Raw genomic sequence first — 18,328 nt, forward strand, 5'->3', positions numbered from 1 at the left:
GCTGGGATGATTTAGTTGGTGTTGGTCCTGCTTTGAGCAGGGGGTTGGACTAAATGACCTCTTGAGGTCTCTTCCAACCCTAATCTTCTATGATTCTATGTTGGCCCCTGAATCCACCATGAGGACTGAAGGCAGCCAGCAGCAGGCTCCAAGTGAAGGGCATGAAGTGACTCTCTTAATGAAACCAGTCCCAGAGCAGGCTGTGGATCAGCATCAACAGTGAGTTCTTGGTCCCTACTTGGAAGAGCTGTTTGATCCCCCTGCCCGAGGAACAGCCCACTGCCAAAATTTGCAACAAACACGGTGCGGTCTGAAGCGGCCCCAAAGCCCAGTAAGTGTATGATTCAAATTTACAGTTTATTATTACAGTAATGGGAGGGATTTCTGCTCTAAGAAGCAATGTAAAAATAAGTCCCAGATATCAGCATGTGGCCAATAATGGTGGATTGTAGCACAGCACCGTGGTGTTTGCCTTCCCTTCCCCCCACTTGTTTAGTTCAAAATGGCAACCTGAAATTTCAAAGATTCATAAACAGCTGTAAAGGTTATTGTAGCTGTTAAGTCACAGATGTTTGCTAGGGTCATTCATGATTTCCCTTCAGCAATAAGAAATATCCCACGCTGTAATCATTCCTCCTGGGTCTATACAGCTGCCTGTGAACAGCGAACTGAGCATGTGTGTTTGGGGTAAAGTCTTCTATTTCCAAATCTAGCTCATTTCTGTTAAGCGTAATCCATGCAGTCTGCGGGTCACAAATTCATTTCTCCAAAGTACGAGTGGGGCATCAGTTTTTCCCCAGAACTATGCCAGGTGCAGGGTGGAGAAAAGCTGCAGATTTTAGCATATTTGTATGCAGCAGTAACAGGGTAAGCCAAAGATGCTGTGTCAGCTCTTAAGGTTAATTCCTTCATGGATTCTGACCCAATCCTGGCTGCTGATAGCTGCATGCTTTTCCTGAAGCAGGAGCTCCACATAGATAGTCACATTGTGGGGAAGGGCGTATTTTCCAGGACCTCCCTGCCCCGTATAGCTGACTAGTCCACCCCACTCTCAGATATGCTGTTTGGTCACTATATGTTTGAATACTTCAGCTGCATACACTGTATGTTTCCCTCCAGCAGCTTGGAATAACATGTCCCTCTGCCAATAGAGCACCACAAGAACACTTATGTCATCTTCCAAAACCTGAAATGACAGAAAAAGCCTTTTGCAGCAAGGGCATTATACACACCTCTCCTCCTCCCCTGCATGACAATTAGTTACGAAATTTTTATGAAACAGAAAAAAGTTACAATTTTAAACTTACCATTGTCTTCACACTTCTGTAACTGTGACTAACAAGGCTGTGTTCAGAGACAGCATGAGGACTGAAGCCTTCCCGTCACAATATGTGTTCACTTTAGAAATGTTACATTTTATGTTCTTGAGATTCCACCATAATTAATTCTGTGCTCCTCCACTGAGCTACTTTAGACAACAATCCTTTTTCTTGTCCTATTTCAGGACCCTCAACCTCTACTGCCTGCTGTTCTTCAGGAATTCGATCCCTGGCCCAAGGTACCTTCACGAACCATTCCAAAAGGAAGAGTTTCCATGACAAAGTTATGGTTGATGATCTTAAGAGGGCAGACGAGCGGGTCTGGTACCAGAAGAAGAGGGATGAAAGACTGAAACAACAGCATACTGACAGGCAAGAGGAAAGGCTGGGGCTCACCACCCAGGTAGAAAACAGGGTTTCAGCGAGGGGGCTGGCACTTGGAAAGCAGTTCCTGGAACAGGAATGGTGGCTTAGGGAGGGAGACAGAGCTCAACAGGGAACTGTTTCAGCAATTCCTGTCCATAATGGCTGCCAGAATACCATCTCCTGTTGCCTCCCCCACACCACAGCACGATCATCCTGCAACATACCTCAGATTCATACAGGATTCAAAAGCAGTGGGACAGGACAACTAAACTCCATGCAGCCTTCCTTCTTCAACTCTTCTCTAATGGAAACATCCACCTCCCTACCCCACTGTCAAGTGAAGGGAAAATGTGTAAAGAAGGGAAAGGAGAACATGGGGTGAGAGGACATGTAGTGGCATGGGGATTGTGTCAGGTATTAAGTATTTCTTCTGTGTGTGTGTGTGGTTTTGTTAAGGCAGCTGGTCTGACCAACATTGTGTGAGTGTTTTGCTATTTTAAGACTTGTTTACAAATAACATGCTTCATGTTTTCAAAAAAGTTTATTGCTATCAATGCATCACATCATGCAATCATGATTGGGATAATAAAGCTGCATTCTAGGGGTTATTTCCAACTTGTGTTCTGGAAAAGGCAGAAGATTTTGCTTGTATTAGTAGTAAATTTAAATGATAATATTATAATAATCTAAAAAAGGACTTGGAAAATTGTTATTTGTATTTTTTTTTATCTTTTGCAGGGACGATAGGAGCTGAACTATCTTGCTGTGTTCATGAGGAGCCAATAAAAACAGCTTAATTCTTGTAATAATATTTAAAGAGAAATTAATAAGTGACAACATATATTAATGAGGTTCTCTGACATGGCTCTTGAGAACATGAAAAAGAGAATAAGAGGCCATAATTAACATATACTGCATTTAATGGTATATATGACTGACCCATGTGTAAGGCCAAACTCTTCCCTGGTGTAAACTGGCACAGTTTCTTTGACTTAAATGGAACCATGCCAATTGACACCAGCAGAAAATTTGGTTCATTAAATTGATGCCCACATGACAGAATTAAGACTTGCAAGCTGTCTCACTGAATAATGCACACGAGAGCTTAGCCCAGCATTTGACAGCTAGAAAAAATCTGATGGACGGACACACACACAGACACACACACACTGCACAAGGATAAAAACCTTTCTCTTGCTTTGGTCTGGTTTAGGGTTGGAAATGAAGGGTTGGGACTGGAAGGAAAGAAGCAGTAATGTTTATTCAAGTTGTCTGGTTTTAATATTAAAACACTTATCTCCATTTGGCTTCAGCTTTGGTGTTAACACACTTACCCACCTCTTCTCACTGTGAAGGGCTTTGATGGATTCATGAGCTTTTAACAATTCTGCCTTAATAGAGGCTATTGCCTATGGAAGAAAGAGAGAAGATTCTGTTTTGAATTTTACCAGTGTGGTGTTTGTAATCATATTTGCTGTGTAAACCTTGCTGTAAGCAGTAATATCACATTTAGGATATGTCTACATGACAGTTTTTGTCTTGAGTTATTTGACTGCCATTAACTTGAGGTATTAGCACATTTCTAACAGTCTGGATACTTCTCTATGGATCACACTTTTCCACTGTGCCTGGAAGCAGATCCTCAGGAACCCCTAAGCATCTTGATTTAGCACATGTCTGGTACAGTTCTGGTACATCCTATATCTACCTTCTGACAAAACAGGACTCTAGGACTTCCAATCTGTGTCTTTTAAAGCAGCACTGAAAAACCAGCATGATGTCAGTGTAGAACACAAAAGGAGGATAAAGCTTCTCAGAAAGAATTCTCAGCCCATGGAGAAACTAAACAAGTCAACAGCCAGCATGACAAAACCCCAGGCTACCTCACCAGATGGAAAAAGAATACACTGCAGGAACCCAAAGGTGGCAGTCCTGTCTCTCTCTCTTCTGAAATGAATGCATGCCTGACAATGAGGTGAAGTGCTCTTGACTTGAACATCTGCAGATGCTCACAGCTGCTACTGCTGGTACATGGTGGCTGACAGTGTCTCATGTTCTCCATGGAAGTACAGCTCCTGAAGAGAGGCATGGGTGTGATGGCAAAATAGATGAGCTTATATACGGGGATTGATTCTCAATTACTCCATTCTGGAGCTGGGGAAGAGACAGAGGGGTGGGGAGGCAAAATTGGCCTTGACCTCTTTTGTGCTCCCCATAGTCTAGGGCTATGCAGAGGCTGCCTAACCTGAGGCTACTCTAACTTACATTCTGATTCCCATGGCCCCTGGAAAATAAAGCAATACTGTTGTGCAATGCATTCACCTCCACCCACTCCCAGCATGCCCCTAACATGGCTGCTGGGCAGGGAGCAGAGTTGGTTTAGAGCCTTTATGGCACTTCTACATTGGCTGGAGAGAATCACTACTCTGGACATATCTTCAGAGGGACTATTTCTGCTGCCTTTATGCTGTCATGATGGCACAGAATGGCCCAAGCCTAACTGAGATTCAGGCCTATGATGTCTTTCCTTAAACTGTTGCTTTCAGAAGGGAGAGGTGATGGTATTTTGACCACAATCTCAGTGGAGCCTGTCATGTGCTACTGTAATGCAAATAAAAATTAATAACAGAACAAATAACCCTGCAGTGCAAATAGCCGTGTGTGCTACCACATTCAGATAACGAGGTCCAGATTCACAAGGGGACATAGGAGTTGTGGTGCTCAGTGTTACAATGCCTGACTTTTAGGCGCATAACAAATCACAGGAACAACACTGTGATCCACAAATCCTGAGTTGTGGGCTAGGCTTCCGGCACAATGAGCAGAGCCAGACTGTGATTTACAAAGCCAGCAGCTAAGCAGGGAGCTGCCTAAGCTAGCCAATGGGAGATGCTGACAAGGGGGGTATGTGGTAGTGCCTATCTCTGCTAGTGATTCTCAGCTGTGAACCCTTTTCTGGAGTTCGGGGCCCAAAGTGGTTTTTGCTAATTGCTGGGGAGAGGAGGGTACTCAGCTGGGATGCCCTGGTCCAAGTGCCCCCTCCACCGGATGAAGAGAAGGGATTTGACTGGGAATCTGCTACCTCCAGGTGAGCACCCTAATCATTGGGCAATAGGATATTCTGACATGGGCTCCCTCAATCTCTCCTGTTCAAGCTATTCCACTGTGTATAAATAAAGAGTAATTGGAGCAGGGGGACTGGACCCTGGGCTCTCACATCCCAGGTGACAGCCCTAACCACTCAGCTAGAAAGTTATGTAGGGCCTTCATAAGCTGGGAAGAAACGCTGCCTTGAGACATCTCTGTTGTAAGGATGCAGGGGGCTAGAGCCCAGTTTGGTGGAGCTTGGGACACCTGAAGTTCCCACATCACCACTAGGCTAAAAGTTATGAGGGAGCAGATCCTCCTCCTCGCCCCAGCCATTTTGTGTGAGCTTGCCGACGGCGCCCAATCTGGAAGGTGTGCTCTGAGCATGCTGACTGGATAGGGCTCTGCAGGCGAGTTAAGCAGAGGAATGTCTGTATTCCCTGGGTTCTTGAATTGCTCTGGGCTGAGGTGGAAGGTAAGTGTTCAGGTCCCTAGCATGGAGCAGCAGTGCACGTGCCCCAAGGTAGAAACTTAAGCACCTTAGGAAATTTCACTCTTGAAAATTTTTAGGCTAATTAAGTGTCAGTGCCTACAGGGTCAGTGGGAGTCTTGTGAATTGCAGTGGTGACTAAAAGCTGGGACTTAGGTGTCTAAATCTAGGCTTTAGGCACCTAAGTCCCTTTGTGAATCTGGGCCTAGCCACTATGATTGGGTGTATACACCCCAGACTTGTTAACCAGCAGTTAATAGAGCCTGAGCCCAATTAAGCCTCTGGGTGTCAGGCATAACTGATGATCATACCCAGGGGGGAGGAACTGGGCCTTCATAAAGGAAGGACTAAGGAGCATAGAGCAATAGGAAGGTAGGCAGGCAGAAGACCCAAGTGAGAGATAGCTAGAAAGTTTAGCTGAACTAAAGCCAAAGAGAAGTCTGGGCCTAAGGGGCATTTGGACTGAAGTTTGAGGGGATACAGCTGCAAGGGCTACAGAGAACAAGTAGGTCCTGTGGGAGACCCTGAGGCAGAGTCTGTAAGAAGCAGGGAGAGGCTGGAGGTACTGAATAGGGCCTGGAGAGTAGATCACAGCAGGAGACCTGACATAATGGTTGTAGTTAGTCAGAACAGGTCCAGGGATGTAGCAGCAAGGAGTCTCATGGAGCAGACTACTGCTGTTTGTTTCATGATACCTGCTCTGGAACCTAGTGGAGTGGGAGGATCTGGGTTTCCTTACCAGCCACAGGAAAGATGGCATGAAGCCCTCTGAGAGGGGAATAAGGATGACTGGAAGCCCTGAGAGAAGGAGTGTGAAGACCTTTCGTAAGGACACTGGGACTGTTATTTGTTAGACTCTGTTACCTCAAAAGTGGGGAACTAAAATGTAATGTGGCTAGAGGGCTGACTTGCAAGATGAGACCGATCATCAAAGGGCCGGAGAAACTATTGACAGTGTTAGGCAAGAAAGAGCTGCTATCTCAAGCTCTGCCATCCGGGGACTTGCCAATGGTGAGTCAACTCTTCTGCAGTCACCAATATTGAAATGTAGTCAAGCTCTTTAAGGGATGACTACGAAGTTTCCAGGTTCCTGATTTGTTTCCTTCTACTTCCTCCTGCCCACTTCCCTCCCTCCAACATGAGAAATTAACAGAGTTGAAGTTAACCAAGGGAACATCTTAGGATCAGTATTTAATAGGCAGTCTGAAAGCTGATCGATAATTGGTCTGGGTCTCCCTGCACGCTTCAATACTCACCCTGATTTGTTCAGTGTGGCTATATCTTGTTTTTGCTCACCTGAGCTGATGTCTTGTCTTGTGCTGGTGCCCTGTTGTCATTCTCAATCTGCTGCACTGCAGACCCCTTTTCAGCTAAGTGCTTGGATGACTCTGGGGCCAGTCTGTTTTCTGGGGAGGATAGGTAATGATGGGCAGGCTGTGGGGAGGTGCTGAGCTCTGTAGAGGGCCTGTACACCAGGAAAGAAAGCAAAAATAAAGAGAGGATGAAATGAGAAGCTCAACTCTTAGGTTCCTTTCCCTAGAATCATCATAAATAAAACTTCTGTTTTCAACAGAGTAATAACTGTCATGCCTGAGTAGGAATTACGGAGTAGTTATGACCACTGTTAGCTAGCACTATATTTGGCTGTAAAAATGGATAACCGACAGTGGATGTCATTTTGTTTATTGAATGGAGACCATAAAGTCTTTAGCACGGAATTCCAGTTCCTCTTCATTTAGCAACAGTACAGCTGCTCTCCCTTTTCATCTTCCCCTGTTTCTTAGCCATTGGCAGTAGAGGGCCAACTAAACTAGGCAATTCAACTAAGGAAAGTTTTAGAAAGCCAGAAATCCTGTGGCCCAATCTGTGCTAGGCTGAGGTACCAATGATCCTTTTAATGACACCTGGAGTAGCAACTCAAAATTCTGCTCTCACTGATGGCTTATCCTGCCCAAATGTGATATAAGCAAAAACCCCTCAAGTCATCAAATGACCTTGTGGACTTGGAGAAAGATTACGGTAAAGTTCATGTAAAGAAGGGAGCTTTTGTTGCTAAATGAAAGTAAGCAAATATCAGTCATGAAAGAATTAATGGGCAAGTTGCATTCAATCACATTCCATGCTAAGGAACAAACACTTAAGCAACATCTCAGTGATCAAATAGCTTGTTGACAAGGTTGAAATTCCAGCACAAGGTTGAAATTCCAGCAAACTATTCATACTGTAGCTAGGGGCCTTGATTAGTCTGAATGTATTTAAAATTGGTTTCTAATAGCAATAACACTACTCAGTGTAAAGTTTAGTAAATATATTTTCCACTTCCTTCCTGTTGGGAAGGATGAAATTCACCCCTGTTCAAAAGGATGAATACCATCATTCAATTTTACTTAAGCCCTGTTTGGCAGATATTTAAGTCTACAAACTGAACAGACCAATTAGGCAAGACAAACATTCAGAACTTGTGCTAAGGACCAGCACATGGTTAAGAGACCTCTTCAGTCTCATTCAAGTCCCCCATAGACAAAGTGCAAGAATGGGTCAAATGAAGGACAAGCATAACAAGATGCCAAAACAACTCACAGATATAGAGTATTGCAGTGAACCTAAGAGGAGCCTTTTCTCACACCTGGATGACGTAAAGGGACATGGGTCATTCAGGAAGGGAGGTAACAGACTTAAGTCAATTACCTGAGTCTAAAGGGCACAGAGCAGTCTCATTGACTTCAGTGGTGTTACCCACAGTGGGAGGTACTGTCTGGTAGTAAGTATTGCAAAGCTGGGCCCGAGATTAGATATGACAAAACATGGCACACAGAGCTGACATTAAGAAGAGAAAACAAAATAAATGTGTGCTTGTCTGTGAATGGTGCTCATAATTCTAATTCCATCTTTGTTGTTTTATTTAGGTAGTTATTAGTACGGCCCCCAGCACCATAATATTCAAACCCCTGTAGAAGGTTGACGTAAGAAGTCACACGCCTTCAAATTCATTGTTCACCTACTCTGCTGCCAAGCATCCTAAAGAGTTGATGGACTACAACACTCATGACACCCCCTAAAGGAGAGTATGTGTTATAGAGTAACTGACTCATCCAAAACTGCTTGCTTATTTGTATTATGGTAATACCTAGTGAATCCACCTGAGATCAGGGCCTATTGTGTTACGTCTGTACAAATACCTAGAAAAACATGGCGCCTTTCCTAAAGCATTTACATTCTAAATAGACAAAGGAAGCATCGCTGTCCCCACCTTCAGATGGGACACTGAGGTTCAGATAAGTTAAGTGACTTGTCCAAGGTGTCACTTCAGTAGCAGAGCTGGGAAATAAACCCCGAGCTTCTGAATCCCAACCCAGGGCCATAACCACACGACCAGCCTTCCTTTCTACTTGTCAGCAAGGCTGAGTTCTGCAGTTACTATATAGGACCAAGGCCTGATAGAATGTTTTAAAATTTCTTTTATGGAAGTGTGTTAGATAGGTTCTCAGTATGGGGGCCATTGCGACCACCTTCACATTCTCTAGGGTGAGAGCTTTGCAGATTCCTGCTCCTCTTTCTGCCATAACATGAAGTCACGGCATGGAAAAGGTTCTCAGTCACTGACCCCCATAGACTGTAATGGCTACTTTGTGGGCACAGTATCAATATATCATGCAAAGGCTTATTTCAGATGACTGGTATTTTTTAAAAAGCATGGAAAGAAGCTGCTTTTATTGTACAGTTTCAACCCTTCCATTTTGTAATCTTAATTTGTGTTTTATGGACTGATCACTGACCACATTTCATCTGTCAAATCAAAGTCATTTACTGTGTGAGCACAGTCAAGTAGCTTATGTTCAAAACTGCTTCTATTTTAGCACTGTTAAATGCAGGTGGTGAATGTGCTGCAGCTTGGAAGTATCTGGTCTCTTCAAATTCACCACTCAGGTGGTATAAATACCCTGGGACTCACACTCACAGTGCTTGCTCATGTTCTGGAAAGTCCCCTCCCTCCATCGTTTCCAGTATCTGCCTTCTCTGAGCCTCCTTCCTTCTGCAGCGCTCTTGAAGCAGGTTATTTCTGACAGTGCGAAAAAAGATCTTTGCATTCTCCTTTGCTGACATCTGCTGGAATGATATGTAACAGAGAAAGGAGTGGATTTAAAACCAGCACTGCTCTGAAGCAGCAAGCAGTCAGTCGGTCAACACAATCCCAGATAAAGCTGAGTGTTGCTGTCTTCTCCCCTCTACCCACAAGAAAGCTAATGTAACTCCAGACCTTTGTGGATGCTGGCTAACTTTAGTTGCTCTTCCCTAGTTTGTCTGGAGCTTAATAGAACCCTCATCTTTAATATGATTTTGTTTTGTAGATAGGGGTGAACCTAATGTCCTTTTTGAGGTGGTTTTTAAGAATGTGCTGGAAAGACAACAAAGGGCCCAGTTACTTCCTGCTGTGAAAAGTGGGTGTAAAATGCTGCCTTTCCTAGCTGGGAGCATTTGATGCTCATTATGCATCTAGTGCATCTACATGGGGAATTGTGAAAAAGCAAACAGGAAAAAATAATGCAACCATTGTACGTTCCACTCATGTCTTACATTGATGATAAAACTACCACAAGGTGTCACTGTGGTAAAGAAAAACAGCATTGTCATTATAAACATTGGCATGGGGGCTAGAGAAAGACAATGTAGACCAGGGATTTTCAACCTTTTTCTTTTTGAGGCCCCACCCCACCCCCCAAAAACACAAACACACACACACGCTATAAAAACTCCACAGCCCACCTGTGCCACAACAACTGGTTTCTGTATATAAAAGCCAGGGCCCGCATTAGGGGGTAGCAAGCAGGGTAGTTGCCCGGGGCCCCATGCCACAGAGCCTGTGTGAAGCTCAGCTGCTCAGGCTTCGGCTTCAGCCCCGGGTGGCAGGGTTCAGGGCCCTGGGCTTCAGCCTCATGTGGTGGGGCTTCAGCTTTCTGCCCTGGGCCCCAGCAAGTCTAACACTGGCTCTGCTTGGCGGCCCCCCTGAAACATGCTTGCAGCCCGCCAGGGGGCCCTGGATCCCAGGTTGAGAACCACTGATTTAAAGGATAGGCTATATCATGGTCAGTTGCCACTTTCACCTGAGCTATACAATACTTTCTGAATTAGCTGTTGGGCACAGTAAAGCCTGTGCTCAGTTTGGCTTAGAAAGTAAGTGTGTTTGTCAACTGCTTTCAAACACAGTTCATTTTCTAATGTCAACACACCTTCAGACCCTCATTCTGCAAGCTGATCCTTGTGGGTGGAGTCCTCTGGCTTCCTGGAACCCCATTGATTTCAGAAGGGTTTAGTGCAGGGGTTTCCCTTTGGATCAGCTTGCAGCAAGCAGATGAAAACTCTGGGATTCCCCTTGCAGAGTTTCTTCCTCACTGCTCTCCCACACTGACTGGCTTGTTTGTCTCATTCACCTGTTACGTCTCCATTTTTTTCCTAAGTCTATGAGCTCTGTGGCCCGGGACAGACTCTCATTTACTGTATGTTTGCACAGTGCCTAGCACAGTGACTTCTAGGTGCTAGTGCAACAATCTATTCCATTTAATACAGTCATCTTCTGGATGTGGTGGTCTGTAGGACTGGAGTCCTCCTTTAACCGAGGGGTGATCTCCTTGGTGTCCGTCCTGCCACACTGCTATGTGAAGCCATGATGAAAAAGGAATTCTCTTTTCACACACAGCCCCTGGGGCCGCCTCGCAAAGGTTGATAAACCAACTAGAAGATGCTTTACTGAGGAGTTCTTGCAGCTTTACACTGAATTAGCTCCTGAATGGACACAGGGTGGGGTAGAAGGGAGGGGGAATGATCCATGTCTCCTACAGCCATATGCCAAGCTCCCTTCCTTCCTTCCCCCTCCCAACCAGTCTGCACACACAAAAGTCTGGTGCCATGGAGGGCCCCTTCCACAGGTCCAAAAATGGGATGGTGGATGCCTGTGGGTGGTGACGTGACATACCACACACACAGGACGGGGCAGGATTTACTCCTCGGTGTCCCATGTGACTAGACTGTGTCTTTATCTCAAAGCAGAGTGAAAATTCTAAACTTAAAACCCCACTTTATTCATTCTCTCACCTAACATTGCTCAGCAGCTAGTGCGGATATATTTCATGGGGGTGATCACACACACACATGCTCTCTCTCTCTAATCATCATAGCCATGAGCCTACCTATCCATACCAATAGGCCAAGCAAGCAGATGAGTCAGTAAAATGGGATGGTACCTTCACACAGTACTCCATCACAGGGTGTGACCTCTTGTGTGGTTTGCTCTGACGCTCAGTGAAGAAGCAGACTTGGCAAAGATCAAAATTCAGGCACTTCAGACAGCGATACCTGTCAGGGAAAACAGAAAGGATAAGATTAACCTTCAAGGACTGGCAAATTCATGCAAGTGAATTGGGATCTTAGAAATCAGCACCCATGAATGTTTGATAATCTAGACAGAGCTGGGCAGGCAACAGTTTTTCTGGTCCAAGAAAATTTGAGATATTGAAAATTTTTCTGTCCGAAATAAGGATGAAAAGTCAAAATCATGAATTTTCACAAACTGAAAATCTGAAAAAGGTTTTGGTTTGGGTCAAGTGAAACATTTCATTCTGATGATTTTGAAATGTTTTGGTTTTTGATTTTGACCTTTGTTTATTTTGGAGTTGGAGTTTTTTGTTTGTTTGTTTGTTTTTTTGACTTTTTAGACTAAATTTACTGAAACTTTGAAACGAAAAGTTGTTTTCACTCAAAACTGAAACTTTCTCTTTTGAAAATGTCCGTTTTCTTTTCCAAAAACTTTTTGAAGTCTGACACTTTGTTGAAACCAACCTTGGTCATCAAATTTGGCATTTTTCGGTGAAAAGTTAATCAAAAAACCCAGCTTTACTGATGATATTATCAATGTAGTAATGGTTTCCCACAGCTAGGGGAGAGCCAAGGAGTTCATTATCAAAACAAGAGTAATTGATCAGCTGACAATGTTCTAATCCTTAGAACAGCTTTATTTTTATAGTTAATAACTGATGCACTGAACTTCATATAGTGGAGCCATAGTTGCCGATGATACCATTTTTTTGGTCCTGTTGTGGTATCCTCGTATTTTGCATGCTTCAGTTTATCTCTATATACAAAAAGAAAAGGAGTACTTGTGGCACCTTAGAGACTAACCAATTTATTTGAGCATAAGCTTTTGTGAGCTGCAGCTCACTTCATGTATGCATCCGATGAAGTGAGCTGTAGCTCACGAAAGCTTATGCTCAAATAAATTTGTTAGTCTCTAAGGTGCCACAAGTACTCCTTTTCTTTTTGCGAATACAGACTAACACGGCTGTTACTCTGAAACCTGTCTCTATATACAGTTCATTGTGGGCTGTAACATCCCAGAATGATGAATGCTGGGGCATCAGAGCAAAGTGAGACCTATGACTTTGGAAAAACTTAAGTCAATAATGCAAGCTAACATTGCCACAAAAGTATAATAGTAAAACTCCCTGTCCTAGGTTTATCACTGTCCTCTCGCCTAGTCCCGTCTTTTCTCAGACGTCCTCCCTTCACCCTTCTCATAGCACCTGTCCAAGAGATGGGGAAAGAGAAGCTGCAGTTAACTCCTGGTTTGCTGGAGACCAGGCAATAGAGCAGGGTGAAGCTTTTCAGCTGAAACTTTTTTCAATTAAAAATGCAGATTTGAGTCAACTGAAACTTTTTGAGAATTAGGGTCCAATTGTTTCATTCAAAAAATCAGAATCTGAAATGTTTATTTCAAGATTTTTGAAATGTTATGATTTTTCAATTCAAAAAGCCTTTGTTTCACATTTTACGGCAATTTTATTTTTAAAAGGCGAACCTCCCCCAAAAAACTAAAGGAAATGTTTCATTTAACCCAAAGTGTAAAACTTTAATTTTTTTTGGTTTGCTAAAAATTTGTTTTGAATGGAGTCAACTCAACTTTGATAGCTGCTTTCAACTACCTGAAAGGGGGTTCCAAAGAGGATGGCTCTAGACTGTTCTCAATGGTATCAGATGACAGAACGAGGAGTAATGGTCTCAAGCTGCAGTGGGGGAGGTTTAGATTGGATATTAGGAAAAACTTTTTCACTAAGAGGGTGGTGAAACACTGGAATGCGTTACCTAGGGAGGTGGTAGAATCTCCTTCCTTAGAGGTTTTTAAGGTCAGGCTTGACAAAGCCCTGGCTGGGATGATTTAACTGGGAATTGGTCCTGCTTCGAGCAGGGGGTTGGACTAGATGACCTTCTGGGGTCCCTTCCAACCCTTATATTCTATGATTCTATGAAAACAATTTTCCCCACTGATGATTTAGTTCAGCCACTGAACTGAAAAAGCAGTTATTCACAGTTTAAACAGGCAGTGCCCTGAGCCCTATTCCATTTTTATTAAACCAGGTGTGAGATACTGAATTCAAAACTAGAGGTCTTGATTACAGCTAGACTAGGATGGAGAACTGACTGTTCCCTGTGTAGCCCTCACTGGACTTTGAATACTTGTACAGCTCTTGAGACCCTTGTTCCCTCACAGAGCTTGTTGGGTCTTTGTAGAGGAGTTTTGTAAAATAGATCTAGGCAAACACTGCCGGAGAATATTCAAAACCAGATCATGATCTAGTTTCATGAAAACATTTACATTAATATTAAGCTCTTGATATTTGCTTTTCATTTGCTTTTTATTTTGGGCCCTAGCTACCTGGTAGCATTCCTTTAATACTCTGAGGTATTTTTTTAGTTGCCTGGATGTAAAGCAGAGGTTCTCAGACTTCATTGCACTGCAACCCCCTTCTGACAACAAAAATTACTACATGACCCCAGGAGGAGGGACCAAAACCTGAGCCCTGCCACCCAGGGCTGAATCCCTCGGGTTTTGGCTTGGGCCCCAAGCCCCAGCAAGTCTAAGCCAGCCCTGGTGATCCCATTAGTTTGAGAACTGCTGACCCACAGTTTGAGAATCGCTGACGTAAGGGATATCGTAGCTAACCAACTGGAGAAGGCAAAAGAAGATTTAATAACAAAAAGACACCATGGCTACAATGTATGCAATGTACTTGTAGCCGGGTCGGTCCCAGGATATTACAGAGACAACACAGGTGAGGTAACTGTTGTATGTAGTGTTCTGAGGATTATAGATGGTGAGACCTCTGGGGATGATGTTTTGTTTCTTGCATTTGCTCAGGAAGTAGATGTTGCTGTTAAGTTTTGCTACAAGGCAGCATTGCATAATGGCCAGGGTACTGGCCCAGGGCTCAGGAAACCTGAATTCTATACCCAGCTCTGCCACTGGCTTGCTGTGTGATCTCAGGCATGTCACTTTCCCTTTTTGTGTTTCTATTTCCCCATCTGTCTTGTCTTGTCTAGTTATACTGTAAGCTCTTTGAGGCTGCAGCTATCTCTCACTACGTCCATGTAAAATACCTAGCGCAATGGGGTGCTGATCTCTGTATGCTACAAATAATACTTCATAGTAAGCATGCTGTACCTTAGTCCAGTGATGGGGAAATTCTTACAGATGCTACATCTAACGTGATGCATAACCATTTCAGTGGCTGATAATCTATAACAGGTAGGAAGCCACAGAAGAAGGCCAGGTTCAGACTGTAGCCAAGATAGGAATTTCTCTTCACTGATTGCTGAGTTCAGAACCTGGAAAAGAATATCAATCTCTGGTTCAATCACTTATTTAAATAGAACTATTGCCTCTGTCACACCTCATAATATAAGCCCTGATCCTAAATCAGGATATGCTAGCACAGACTCCTCCACCCATGTAGAATGCCACTGGCTTCAAAGGGTCTCCACACGAGTGCAGGGGTCCATGCTAGTACCTTATTGAGTATTCTTCTTTATTGGTGTCCGATGTTTACCATGTGGAATTGGGAAGCAAGCTTGTCCCTTAAAATGAGGTAACGTTAACTGCTGTAATGTGATACACTGGCAATTTCAATCAGTCAGCAACATTCATAGTCACTTCCTAGGGTCATCTGAATTCTACTCACCCCATGGAAGCAGCTTCGAATAGCAATTTCCACACAAGATTGAGCACAGCTTTCTCCCACAATGGCTGGGATCTACATCAGGAAGACAGACAACTGTTCAGAACCACCATTATAAGACAGCTATCACCACCAGGCTATACCGATGTAGTGACAGAGCACAGATGGTGAAGTGTCAAAGGAAAAGCCATTTACTTCTAATAGTGGGGGAAAGACTGTTTAAATTTAGACACATGACACGAGTGTAATTCTAAACCTGAGTATGTGTCAGAATGATGCCTCTGGCCCAGTAATTAGATATGAATCAACAGATTGTGCTGTCAGTAGTAGGACAGACTTTCTTTTTCCAGCATAGACTTATTCCATGTTTTCCTAAACACAGTGAAGTGAGAAAACTCCCACCTCAACCTCCACACCTTATAGTATCTCCTGGCTGAGAGTTTCCTGAAGGCCATTCTCAGAGCCATGCCAATGAGTAATGCCTGGCTGCTGCTGCTGTTTATTATTTGTATCATGATAGACCCATAGGAGCCCCAGTCATGGACCAAGACCCCATTATGCTAGGCCCTGGACAAACAGAACAAAAAGAAGGTCCCTGAACATCAGAACGTCCATACTGGGTCAGGACACCATTCCTGTCCATCCTGGCTAATAGCTATTGATGGACCTATTCTCCATGAACTTAACTAGTTCATTTTTGAACCCTGTTATAGTCTTGGCCTTCACAACATCCTCTGACAAGGAGTTCCACAGGTTGACTTTGTGTTGTATGAAAAAACACTTCCTTTTGTTTGTTTTAAACCTGCTGCCTATTAATTTCATTGGTTGACCCCTAGTGCTTGTGTTATGAGAAGAAGTAAATAACACTTCCTTATTTACTTTCTCCATGCCAGTCATGATTTTATAGACCTCTTATCATATCCCCCCTTAGTCATCTCTTTTCCAAGCTGAAAAGTCCCAGTCTTATTAATCTCGCCTATACAGCAGCCATTCCATACCCCTAATAATTTTTGTTGCTCTTTTCTGAAAATTTTTCAATTCCAATATATCTTCTTTGAGATGGGGCGACCACAGCTGCACACAGTATTCAAGATGTGGGTGTACCGTGGATTTATATAGAAACAATATGATATTTTCTGTCTTATCATCTATCCCTTTCTTAGTGATTCCCAACATTGTTTGCTTTTTTGACTGCCACTGCACATTGAGTGGATGTTTTCAGAGACTTATCCACAATTTAGAACTCATTTTATATGTATAATTGGGATTATGTTTTCCAATGTGCATTACTTTGCATTTATCAACATTGAACTTCATCTGCCATTTTGTTACTCAGTCACCCAGTTTTGAGAGATCCTTTTGTAGCTCTTTGCAGTCTGCCTGGGACTCAACTATCTTGAGCAATTTTGTATCGTCTGCAAATTTTGCCACCTCATTGTTTACCCCTTTTTCCACATTACTTATGAATATTGAATAGGACTGGGCCCAGTACAGACCTGTGGGGGACACCACTATTTATCTCTCTCCATTTTGAAAACTGACAGTTTATTCCTACTCTTGTTTCCTATCTTTTAATCAGTTACCGATCCATGAGAGGACCTTCCCTCTTATCCAATGACAGCTTACTTTGCTTAAGAGCCTTTGGTGAGGGACCTTGTCAAACGTTTTCTGAAAATCTAGGTACTCTATATTCACTGGATCCGCTTTGTCCACATGCTTGTTGACCCCTGCAAAGAATTCTAGTAGATTGGTGAGGCATGATTTCCCTTTACAAAAGGGAAATCTCTTCCCCAACAAAATTATGTTCATCTATGTGTCTGACAATTTTGTTCTTTACTATAGTTTCAACCAGTTTGCCCGGTACTGAAGTCAGGCTTACCGGCCTGTAAATGCCAGGATCACCTCTGGAGCCCTTTTTAAAAATTGGTGTCACATTAGCTATCCTCCAGTCATTTGGTATAGAAGCTGATTTAAATGATAGGTTACAGGCTACAGTTAGTAGTTCTGTAATTTCACATTTGAGTTTCTTCAGAACTCTTGGGTGAATACCATCTGGTCCTGGTGACTTATTACTGTTTAGTTTATCAATTTGTTCCAAAACCTCCTCCTCCCTTTCCCCAAGAAGCTTACAATCTAAGTAGCTATGGCCTGATCCAGCAAGCAGCTGGAGCCCCTTGTGACAACAACAGAATTCTGCATAGGTGCAACTCCATTCTCTTGGAACTACTTACAGGATATGGCTACCATAAATTTAGCCAGAACTCAAGCTGCAGAGGCACTGATATGAATGGGAATTTTGACTGAGTGAAGACAACAGGATTTGACACTGAAGCCCTGATCCAACAACTGGTCTGCATAGCATATCCCTGTGCTTACACGGAGCCCCAATGACTTCAGTCAGTTTTGTAAAGGGACTGCTCATTTCAACAAAACAAACTCTCTACTCACAGTGCTGCAGGCTGGGAATTTGCTCCTTTATTCACCTGTAGCACAACAGAGTGAAGGAAAGCCCCGCACCTTACAAAATAGGAAGGGAAGGGTGGAGCAAGGCTCCATCCCATAATATTTGGGGTAACCCAGTTAGTCCTTTCACAACCACTTTTTACTACACTTAGCCATTCCATGTGTGGAGTAGCACCTGATGTAAGTCTGTCAGCAGGCTCCTCATGGCCCTCCGAGTGATCAGGGTCTCCTTCCCATTGGGATCAGCATAGAGTTGAAACAAAGCTGCAAAGGACAGGAGAAGACAGCTTTACAATCCTGGCAGAGCCTGAAGATTCTGAATGCAACTTATTTCCAACAAGAGCTGCCATGGCAACAATTGGGTGTGTCTCATCAATACACCACTATCAAGAAAGCTATTACCACCATCGTATTTTCTGTGACTTGTTCTGAGATGCTTACACAAACCGTACTATATAATAATCACTGATAGATGGATTTCAGAGTAACAGCCGTGTTAGTCTGTATTCGCAAAAAGAAAAGGAGTACTTGTGGCACCTTAGAGACTAACCAATTTATTTGAGCATGAGCTTTCGTGAGCTACAGCTCACTTCATCGGA

General features: G+C 43.4%; 1 protein-coding gene across 8 annotated transcripts in view; it reads right to left on the bottom strand.

Annotated features, from left to right (window-relative positions):
- The window catches only part of DYTN (dystrotelin), a 64,503-nt gene that overhangs the window by 28,571 nt on the left and 17,604 nt on the right, over positions 1-18,328 (bottom strand). For 6 of the 8 annotated variants that reach the window (XM_048870459.2, XM_048870461.2, XM_048870460.2 and 3 more), the window contains 7 exons: positions 17,905-17,993; positions 15,270-15,341; positions 14,753-14,916; positions 11,502-11,613; positions 9,221-9,369; positions 6,559-6,727; positions 3,024-3,094 (listed from right to left, as the gene is read on the bottom strand). In XM_048870459.2, the coding sequence (XP_048726416.2) occupies positions 3,024-3,094; positions 6,559-6,727; positions 9,221-9,369; positions 11,502-11,613; positions 14,753-14,916; positions 15,270-15,341; positions 17,905-17,993 (826 nt within the window). The remainder of the gene's footprint in view (positions 1-3,023; positions 3,095-6,558; positions 6,728-9,220; positions 9,370-11,501; positions 11,614-14,752; positions 14,917-15,269; positions 15,342-17,904; positions 17,994-18,328) is intronic. The other 2 variants (XM_048870462.2, XM_048870464.2) reach the window with 1 other exon arrangement.

The sequence above is a fragment of the Caretta caretta genome, chromosome 11, assembly GCF_965140235.1.
Source record: "Caretta caretta isolate rCarCar2 chromosome 11, rCarCar1.hap1, whole genome shotgun sequence".
Classification (NCBI taxonomy): domain Eukaryota; kingdom Metazoa; phylum Chordata; order Testudines; family Cheloniidae; genus Caretta; species Caretta caretta.